This window comes from the organism of the source record quoted next, unplaced genomic scaffold, assembly GCF_019419815.1.
Source record: "Pyrus x bretschneideri cultivar Hongxiangsu unplaced genomic scaffold, Pyrus_bretschneideri_v1 Contig24, whole genome shotgun sequence".
NCBI classification, from domain to species: domain Eukaryota; kingdom Viridiplantae; phylum Streptophyta; class Magnoliopsida; order Rosales; family Rosaceae; genus Pyrus; species Pyrus x bretschneideri.
This window is the reverse complement of record NW_025999546.1, coordinates 5,090,372-5,101,196: the sequence shown is the minus strand read 5'-3', so window position 1 is coordinate 5,101,196 and position 10,825 is coordinate 5,090,372. Positions and strand designations below refer to the sequence as shown.

General features: G+C 39.2%; 2 protein-coding genes across 2 annotated transcripts; both read left to right on the top strand.

Moving 5' to 3' along the window:
- The first annotated feature begins 230 nt into the window (after nucleotides 1–230).
- On the top strand, nucleotides 231–4,554 carry LOC103957584 (bZIP transcription factor 17-like). Its single transcript, XM_009369762.3, has 2 exons — nucleotides 231–2,164; nucleotides 3,841–4,554. Exons 1-2 carry the CDS (start codon nucleotides 376–378, stop codon nucleotides 4,281–4,283), a joined length of 2,232 nt encoding a protein of 743 aa, XP_009368037.2. The 5' UTR covers nucleotides 231–375; the 3' UTR covers nucleotides 4,284–4,554.
- A 340-nt stretch (nucleotides 4,555–4,894) lies between these two features.
- On the top strand, nucleotides 4,895–9,968 carry LOC103957586. The gene is made up of 6 exons (XM_048586137.1): nucleotides 4,895–5,060; nucleotides 7,354–7,515; nucleotides 8,282–8,592; nucleotides 8,699–8,749; nucleotides 9,160–9,232; nucleotides 9,808–9,968. Exons 1-6 carry the CDS (start codon nucleotides 4,985–4,987, stop codon nucleotides 9,966–9,968), a joined length of 834 nt encoding a protein of 277 aa, XP_048442094.1. The 5' UTR covers nucleotides 4,895–4,984.
- Nucleotides 9,969–10,825: the final 857 nt, after the last annotated feature.

Below are 10,825 nucleotides of genomic sequence, written 5' to 3'. Positions count from 1 at the left end.
ACCACATTATTGCTAATCCATTGTGAGATTAATTTTATTTTTTTTCGTAATTTAGATAATATCTTTTGTTAAAAAAAAAAACCTTTAATTTAGTAACGAAATCTGAAAAGTAATTTGATATGCATATCTGAAAAGTAAATTGGTAGCCAAATCTGAAAAATTCCATTAAATAATAAAAACTTAAAGTCGTTGGGGTTTAATTCTAAAAATTAAAACCCCCTCATTTCTTTCCGCTTTTCGTCCGAAATGGTTTAAGCCAAATCAAAAGACTCTTCGTCGTCCTAAATTTTTAGAATTAGTCTTCGTCCTCGTCTCCCACCTCTCTCTCTATTTCTCTCTCTAAATTTTCAGAGAAACCTCTCTGAAAACCCTAACATGGCACTGCCGGCGGAACCGCACTCCGGCCACAATTCGACTAATCATCCGGATCATACCGATTTCAAATTCAATTCCGAGATGGAGTCCCTCGGGATCCCTCCTCTTGACCCTGAATTTTTCTCATCGGACAACGGCATGGCCGCCGCCGCTGTGCCCTCCGACGATCCATTCATGTCCGATCTCGGCTTTGGGTTCGGTGATGATGGAAATTGCGAGTTCGAGCTCACCTTCGACGACTTGGACGACCTCTACCTCCCGTCGGAAGCCGAGGACTTCCTCGTCCCCGACGGCTTAGATCCCGGCGCGGCTGCGTTGGATTCGGGGTCTCCTGAATCGGGTAGCTCCGCGATTTCGGTTTCCGGCGATGATAAGGGGGCTTTGGACATTTCCAGGTTTCTGAATTGTCCGGCCTCGTCAAATGAGTGTTCGGAGAATTCCGGTGGGCCTGCGTCGTCTCAGGGCTCTGGGATTTCCGAGGCGGTGGACTCGAATTCACATTCGGGCAATTCGGATGATGAGAAGGTTAAGGTGGAGGACGAATTGGCGAAAAATTACCTTGTGAAAAGGAAGAAAGAGATCGACGAAGGCAACGCCGAGTCGCGAAGTGCCAAATATCGGAGGTCGGAAAACAACAACAACAACAACAACAATGCCGCCTCTGTGAATGTGAGTGCGAGTGCGAATGACGAGGACGAGAAGAGGAAGGCGAGATTGATACGGAACAGAGAAAGTGCTCAGCTTTCTAGGCAGAGGAAAAAGCATTATGTGGAGGAGCTTGAGGACAAGGTGAGGGCTATGCATTCAACTATTGCTGATTTGAACAATAGGATTTCTTATGTTATGGCCGAGAATGCTACTTTGAAGCAGCAATTGAGCACTCCGCCACCGCCATCACATTTAGGGATGCACCCGCATCCTCCCATGCCACCGATGGCTTATCCATGGATGCCATATTCGCCCTATGTTGTGAACCCACAAGGGTCCCAGTCCCTTTTGGTACCCATTCCTAGATTGAAATCCCAGCAGCCAGCGGCTGCGCCCAAGTCCAAAAAGTCGGACAGTAAGAAGAGTGAGGGTAGAACTAAGAAGGTTGCTAGCATTAGTTTTCTGGGTCTGTTGTTTTTTATCTTGCTTTTTGGTGGGCTTGTTCCTATGGTGAATGTTAACTTTAGTGGTGTAATGGACAGAGGTTTTGGTGGGTCTTCTTATGTTAGTGATAGGTTTAATGGTCAAAACAGAGGGAGGCTTTTGAATGTTCATGGTTATTTTAACGGATCTGAAGAAATTATAGGTTCGGGAATATCTGATGGGAAATTCGATATCTCTAACAAAATTCGTCCTGAGAAGGGTCATCATACAAGGAATGGGCCGAAAGAGCAAGGGTCACGACCTACACCGGGTTCTGATGAATTTGCTCGTCTGCAAAATACTAGTAGTGAGCCACTTGTTGCTTCTTTGTATGTTCCAAGAAATGATAAGCTTGTCAAGATTGATGGAAACTTGATTATACATTCGGTCCTGGCCAGTGAGAAAGCTATGGCTTCTCGTGGGCCTTTTGAAAGGAAGAATAGTAAAGAGCCTGGTTTGGCTGTGGCTAAAGATTTGGTTTCAGCATTAGCTATTCCTAAACCGGGAGGGAACAGAGGGATTCATGCTCCCTTATACAGAAATTCTGCTGGACCACACAAGGCTCTTACAGCTGGATCAACTGATGTTCCAAAAGATCATATGAAGTCAACTACAGCTGATGGTAAACTGCAACAGTGGTTCCGTGAAGGTCTTGCAGGTAATAACATTTCATCTGGTTTCTCATGTACATTAACCTCTTTATATGTGTACACTAAGTGCATGCCTAACACTTTTATGGTTGGTTTGCTTTCATGACTAGTTGACGTGCATTTTTATTATATCAAGAAGTTAAGTCGGTTTTTTTTTCATCAGTGATGAGGGCTAATAGTTGTGTAGCTGAGTTTGCAATCATGCTAGCAAGGAAATATTACTTTGGGTTGATAATTCGTAAAATGAACCTTTTATTTTGTATTAGTAAAGCTGACTTTGTTTGCAATATGTATAAAAAGTGTGTGAGGCTATGAGCTAGTTGCTATGATCGATAACATAGGTAAGCTTACATCTTGTGCCTGGCTGTTTTGAAAAAGTTGCTATGAGCCAGGGTTAGTGTTTTATTTGTACATATGTGATGAGGTCTGGATCCATTTTCCAGTTACAGCTACTTTTTAAGAAGTTGGTTTGTGGAGCAATAATAGTATCCTTGTTTGGGTTGTAGGTCAACATTTAGTAACTTAGATTTGAGCTTTAACTATACTTGGAGGTATGTCTGATAGGTTATTCATCCTTGCCTCTATTCTGAATCTTAGAAAATGTGGATGTCGAAAATAGAGTAAGGTCAATGTGTATATTATTAGTAGTACTCCAGGCACAAGCCTACTTACACTCTCAGATTGATATCTTACAGATAGGTGAATCGCTCCCTAGCCATCATCTGGTAAGGTCCATATCTACAGTAAGGCTCTAGAATAAAACTACGTACAACCCAGATTGAGATGTCACAGATAGGTAATAAGTTCCCTAGCCGACACCTAGTAATAAATTTCATTTGCATCATGTCTTTTTCTTCTTTGGTTTTTGTCATACAAAGGGATCTTGTCAATTAGATTGAGGTGTAGTTTTGACCCAAAAAAAAATAAAATAAAAGATTTGAGGCATGGTAGCCTTTTCCATACAGCCTCAAAATTTTGTTGTTGAATTCAAATTCAGGTCTGTAAGCTTTTAGATTTTTTAAATTAAAAAAATATCGTCAATTAATTTAATCTTTCTGTTTGATTTGAATGATTAGTTGTCGTGGGTGGCTGCTTTGGCCATCTTAGCTTTGAAGTGAAGTTGTCCAGCATGTCAGTTTGACAAGTTCCAGTTTGTCCTCAAAAGAAGACTTAAATTATTTGTTTTATCTTCCTTAAGAAAAAAGTATTTGTTTTATTACTCATATTCTACATGGTGGTATGATTATAATAAAATTACATTTTTCTCCAACTATTTTGTTTTCCTTCTCTTTAATATTTCACGATACATGTGCTTGTATTGGGATCACAGCTTCTCGTATGATCTTTTTTCCCGGTTTTGAGATCACACGGTCGGTCTCAGAACAATAATTTTGAAGTTGCAAAAGTTTTTATTTTTCGGGTCAATGGTTAAGTAAAGTATATTAAATGAATAATGTCGTAGTTTCATAGCTTGGAGTATGTACTGCGTGTTTTTTTACAGATGGTCTGGAAGATTTTATATGGTAAACTGCAGGATGCTTTTATGTATGACCTTGTATCCGTGTCTTTTCTCGTTTCCTAGTATGTTTGTTCTAATTCCTTCTGTCATTGTACTTCATTTGTTGGTGCTCATATCAAACACTTCGTTGCGAACTTCGTTATTGATTTCTTAAATATTCTGCAGGACCAATGTTGAGCTCTGGAATGTGCACTGAAGTGTTCCAGTTCGACGTCTCAGCTGCTACCTCTTCAGGAGGTATAGTACCTGCATCTTCAGTTTCCAATGCTTCTGAACACCATCAGAATACTACAGAGCTGAACAGGGGAAGGAATAGAAGGATCCTCCGTGGTCTCCCAATTCCCCTTCCTGGATCCGGTCATAACGTAACTGAAGAAAATGTGACGGGAAATCAACAGAACAACACCCTTCCTGGTAATAGATCGGTTTCTCCCATGGTTGTCTCTGTTCTCGTTGATCCTCGAGAGGCTGGCGATATTGACGTGGATGGCATGATCAAGCCGAAGTCACTTTCTCGAATTTTCGTTGTAGTGCTGTTAGACAGCGTGAAATATGTCACATACTCATGCGTGCTCCCTCGATCTGGTCCTCACCTGGTGACTACTTGAACATGGAGAAGCGGCTTTGGAGTTTTGAATGACGATGACAAACTATATCTACTAATTCTAGAAGCTCCCTCCCGGATTTGTATGTTGTAAACCGAAGAAGAATTGATTGCCCGCATAACAGAGGGCTATAACTTACTGTGGAAGGCTAGGTTGTATGCCTTTCCCGTGTTAGAAAACTTGTTCAAGATAATATAATTATAATTAGTAGTGTGTGCGTGCGTATCTGGTGCTGTTTTTGGATATCGCTAATGATGAAAAGGTATTTTCTTTAGTTTTTCTCCATTTCTGAAGGAACGCCGTGGTTCTGAAGCGTGAGAACGAGGAGTGGCGTCCTATGCTGCCTCGTATCGAAACGGAACTGTAAAAATCAAGTTGTTTGATGGCAGGCTTGAAATTTGTAGGACAAAGAGTTGAGACGTTTAAGAACCGAGCAAAATATATCGTGTTGAATTTTAGTTTGTTGATTGAAATCAAATCATGCAGTTTTTAGGACACACAGTACGCCGTCTCTAACCAACAAGACGGCAGTAAATAGGTTAAATGTGAAGGGTATTATGGTCAATTCACAGGAAACAGTGTACTATATATGAGACCTAAACTAATTTAACTAAACTAGTCCCCGCCAAAATCCCCAAACCCAACTCGTGCAATCTCTCTCTCTGTCTCTCTTCGTCCCAAAAAAATCTCTCAGAGGCAAAACCATGAGCCGCCGAGCAGCCGGACCAGGATCAGAATCCGGGCGAATGAAGAATCCACCAAAACCGATGAAACTCCGAGGTGAGATCCGGACTCCTCCCTCTTTTCTTGGTATACTTTTTTGCATGTTGGTTTTGGTTTTAGGGTTTGTGAGGAGGAAGAAGATCATCTCTAATTTCGAATTTGCAGCTCAGTTAATTCGATGCATATGTTTTTAGGGTTACTGTGCTTGAATTTGATTAACGTGATGCCAAATTTTTGTGTGTACATAATAATTCGCATTTATTATTATTTTTGTTTCATTTAATTATTAATAGCTCTAGGGATTCATATCACATTCAATTAGGTATCGCAATTTTGTTTAATTTGCCTGGCTACTGAGTAGAATTTTAAACCAAATTTTGTAGCTAAGCAAGATTGTCTTTTCACAATCAATTAAGTATATTCACAATCAGTAGTGGATCCAGTATTCGAACTCTTGGGGTTCACAAAGTTAAACGTTGAAGGTTTTTAGATAAAAGCAATGCGAAACGGGCAAACAAAATTTAGTTTAGTCACTAACTAGTGATCGAGAGACACTGTCAAGTGTAGTCAACGCAAACTATCGAGATATGCATACCAGCATTACAACAAACACTTGGTGGGCGCATGTACAAAACATTCGAAGTCTTCTCGGATGACCTTCACATTTATATTTCCCTAGACGCCGAATGATCTTAGAACCACCTTGATCCCAATGTGCGTCAGCCCCTGATCGCAATTCTGTTTGATTTGCCCGATCACTTGTGTAGAATTAATTCTCAACAAATTTCCTACTTTATGTACGACTTTCATGTAGCTATTTATAAATATTTAGGTTATCCTAACAAATTAGTAATTAGTAATTTGTAATTTGTTAGCACATCTTTTAACCAAAACCCATATGAAGATGGTCCACACTTGAAACTAATTATCATTTAGTCTTTTGAGAAAAACAAGTTGAAAAGTATGAGTTTATTTGGTGAGTGTTATGACAACTTATAAACAAGGTTTTGCTGATGCTATTATAATTAGTAATTAATTATATATTGAGTCTACCCAAGCCATCTTGGAAGTATGTGGAAATTTGTATTCGAATCGCTAGTTAGGTGTCTGTTCATGTCTTTGTCAGTTTTAGAAATACTGCAGTATTCATATTTAGTTTCAGAAGTTAGCGTTAAGTTTAAGAAATAGTGATAGTATCAGTGTTCATTTTCATAAATAGTGTAACATCCATGTTTAGTTTTAGAAGTAGTGTAACACCCGTGTTCAGTTTCAGAAATAATGTAACACTTGTGTTCAGTTTGAAATATAGTCAGTATTCAGTTTAAGAAATAGTGATATTACCAGTGTTTAGTTTTATAAATAGTGTATTATTCATGTCCAATTTCATAAATAGTGTAATATTGTGTTTAATTTCATAATGGAGTACCCATGTTCAGTTTCAGAAATAGTTAGCATTTGATTTAAGAAATAGTGATAGTACCAGTATTCAGTTTCATAAATAATGTGGTACCCGTATTTAGTTTCACAAATAGTTAGTGTTTAGTTTAAAAAATAATGAAGTACTTGTGTTTAGTTCTAAAAATAATAATAGCAACTTTTTTAAACCCGCAACAATCTCAAACTAACTCTATAAATACTTTATATGAAATTTATATTAATCATATTTTGATTCTATAAATATTTCAATATGCATTTCATCACAATTTTTTTTTCTTCAAGAAACACCGATATATTATTGAAACTCATAATAGTTACATCATATCTTGGACAAAAAGGTCCTGAATGAAATTAGGAGGATCCTTAAAACAAACTATGCATATTTTGAACGTCGTGTGAATCAATTGTCCACTCACGTCACGCAGTGTGACACATCATGGAGTAGGACAATTTTGTACTAGAAAAATAAGAGAGAATTTTCGCTAAGCCTTGCTTGCCTAAGATCGTGTTCCTTAAAAGCTTTCCGAATAAAGCTGGAGTGGTTTCGTATACTGCTTCATATCGAAGCAGAAATGTAAAGATCAAGTCGTTGGATGGCAGAAATGAATAGAATTGAGAGTTGAGACGTTTAAGAACTGAGCAAAACATATCTTGTTGGATTAGTTTGTTGATAATCAAATCAAACTGTTTTTAGGACATACCAAGTGCGCCGACTTTAACCCACGACACAACGGTAAATTGGTTGAACGTGAAGGGTATTATGGTCAAATCGCAGGAAAATATGGTGTATATATATACCACTTAAACTAAACTAGCCCCCGCCAAAATTAAATCCTCAAACTTAATTCATGCAATCTCTCTCTTTTCGTCCCAATAAAATCTCTCTCTCTCTCTCTCTCTCTCTGTCTCTCAGACAAAACCATGAGCCGCCGAGTAGCCGGACCAGGATCAGAATCCGGAAGCCCCAAATTCGTTCGCCTCTCTCGCTCTCTCTCAATCAAAACCATGGAGGACCGCCTACTCGAAGTCACCAGGTCCAATTTCAAGTCCCTCGCCGAACCGAAGAAACTCCGAGGTGAGATCCGGACTCCTATCTCTTGCTATGCTTTTCAATTTTGTTTGTGTTTGTTTTTAGGGTCTCTGAGGAAGAAGAAGACTATTTGTGATTCCGAATTTGCAGCTTAATTAATTGGGCTCTGTTTTCCATCTGCATATGTTTTTAGGGTTACGGTCCTTGAATTTAATTGACGTGATGCCTAATTTTTTGTGTTCATAATAATTCCCATGTATTATTTTTTTTGTTTCATTTAATTATTAATAGCTCTCGGGATTCATGTCAGGATCAATTAGGTTTCTCAATTTTGTTTAATTTTCCTGGTTACTGAGTAGAATTTTAAACCAAATTTTGTAGCCATACAAGATTTGGGTTTCACAATCAATTAAGTACCTTCGCAATTCTGTTTGATTTGCCCCGTTACTTTACCTGTGTAGAATTAAGGTTATCCTACTTTACGTAGGACTTTCAAGTAGCTATATATATATACACATACACACACACACACACACACACACACACACACACACACACACACACACACATATTTAGGTTATCCTAACAAATTATACGGCCCAGATACAGTGGAACATAATTTAGCATGAAGCATTAGCAGTAAGTATTTGATGATCTAATGAGCTGGAGAATACAGAGCAATATAGTGCCCGGCCTGACTACAGATGACTTACTTAGCTGATTCACACACAATACTTGTATATATGTATTCATATCTCTATCTACATCTTCTGAAAAATGTATCTCTATCTACATTTCCTCAAACACACAGATATGAAGAAAATGGCCGTTAAAGACTCTCCAACTCAACTCAAAAATGAAAATGTTGTTCGAGAGGGTATGGCTCAACTCCAACTTAACGAGGAGAATACTACTACTCCAAAACCAGAAGAGAGGAAAATGCACAGCGCAGTCGTATTTACTAGACCTTTCAAATTCACAATCCCTTGTAAAGTTTGCGGAGTGGTTGGCCACTTGAATGATAGTTGCCCCTACATGACACGTGTTCCAAACAATGTAACTGAGGTTGGCAAGGGCTATGAAATAGTTACCTTCCGTGGTGAGAGGCATGCTGTTAGGATGGTATGTGGTTATTGTCATATCAATGCTGACCATCAGAACGATGACTGCCCGCATAAAAGCCAAATCATTGCACAAAGAAACTCCCTTCGGAAGGCCCCTCCTGTAGGTCCTCTCACCTCCTGATCTTGCTGATGCTCAGGATTGGGATGCTGCTGCTGTTGGTTGATTATATCTAGTCTTGTCTTGGAATGTTGCAGTCCTTCGTATTTTCGTTGGGTTTGAGCACTCTTTAGTCGGTCTGTATGTACGTATGTCATGTATGTCTTTGAACAAGAACGTTCCATCTGCCGTCATTCTAATGTTAGTTGTATTCACTATATACTTGGAATATTCTAATCTTGTTATTTCTGAAACCCCTTGCTTGTCCTGGTTTTGGATGACACACAACTAACTTGGACATTAATGAAACAAGAAGGGATGGATCCTGTTTTTGTTCCGTTCTGCAAATTGGACATTAATGAAACATTAATGAACCAACTGTTTTTGTTCCGTTGTGCAAATTCAATTCCTTGTGCTCTAGAGAAAGGCCCCGTCTTGGATTCGCTGGATTGATGCTGTGGTTTGCAGCTGTTCCTTAGCTTTGCCTGCCTAATTGATATCGCTGTTTCATCGCTCTGTTCTGTTGGCCTTTGCTTTGCTGGTATGGTGTTCGTTTCGGCGTGTTTTTAATGCATGCACCACATAATCTGCTTATCAGAACCACATAGTAAGTGCAATTCTCGAAGACATGTAAGATGTATCGGAATAAGTCAATATTTGGAAGAAAAGGAATGTAAATTTCTTGTAATTATTAGAGTCATGTTTTAGGAAGGATATTGTGTCCTTTACTTTGTTTCTTTTTGTAACAAGGATTGTATGTACTATTTATTCAGAATATGGGGTACATGAAAATTTGAGCCGTAAATTTCAATTTGTCATCAAAGCCAAGCGCAACCCTAAAAAAATTCCCACCGTGCTGTTGCTACAGTAAAAGCAAGAAAACCCCGAGAAAACCCCTCGCACGTCTGTGATCTCTGCTGCGTTTTTGCAGCAAGTCTAGACTGCCATGCTGCTGCCTCTATGAGTGTGTCATGCAACTGCTTCTGTGTGTGTGCTGTTGCTTACGTAAGGGGAAAAAAAAGCGGCAGGTTTTTCTGGTTCTTCGCTGCATCATTGCAGAGAAACTGACTACTTGCTGCGTGCGTGTGTGTATTGTGTGGTCATGATCAATGGCAGGTAACCAAGGAGAGATTGGTTTGAAGTTGGAAGGTGTGGCGTCTGGCTCCACCCATGGGTCAGTCGTCAATCTGGTGGTTATTCAAAGTGATCCTTCGGCCACTCGAGATAGTATGGGGCGTGTTCTTTTAACCTCTGATATGGAACATTATACAGGATGAATTCTAGACTCGGGTGCAGCCGATCATATGACTTTTGATAAGAATTTATTTACCAGTATGACAACCAGTTCACAGAAGTGTATGGCAACTGCTAATGGAACAACAACACCGGTTTTGGGGGCCGCACTGTGAACCTCACGCCGGCCCTTCCCCTTCATCACTGCCTGCTTGTTCCCTTGTTGTCTTATAATTTGTTATCTATTCCTCAAGTTACAGAGCAATTAGATTGTGTTGTACTTATGTATCCAATGTTTTGTTTGCTTCAGGATATTCACACCAAGGAGATAATTGGACGTGGCTCTAAGAGAGAGGGGTTATATTATGTGGATGACGTTCCTGGCAGAGCTAATGCAGTTCGAGCATCCTATACCAATAGTTTACAGGAAGTTTGGTTATTGCATCTTCAGTTAGGACATGCTTTGTTTGGTTATTTGAGGCGTATGTTGCCTAGTTTATTTCATGAAATAAAAGAATTAGACATACATTGTGAGGTATGTATTCTCACGAAGAATCATCGCGTTTCGTTTCCTCCTAGTATGAATAAAAGATTGTTTCCTTTTGAACTTGTGCACTCTGATGTTTGGGGTCCTTCTCCTGTTAGTACTTTTTCTGGAATTAAATGATTTTTTACCTTCGTTGATGATTTCACTCATATGACTTGGATATATGTGATGAAGAATACCAGTGATGTGGGTATGGTGTTTCGATCATTCTCTCAAATGGATGCAACACAATATTCCTCTATTATTAAGGTTCTCCGCTCTAATAATGGAGGTGAGTATATCGGTTCTGAGTTGTCCGGCTTTCTTCGGGATCAAGGAATTCTACATGAGACTACTTATCCTCATACCCCACAA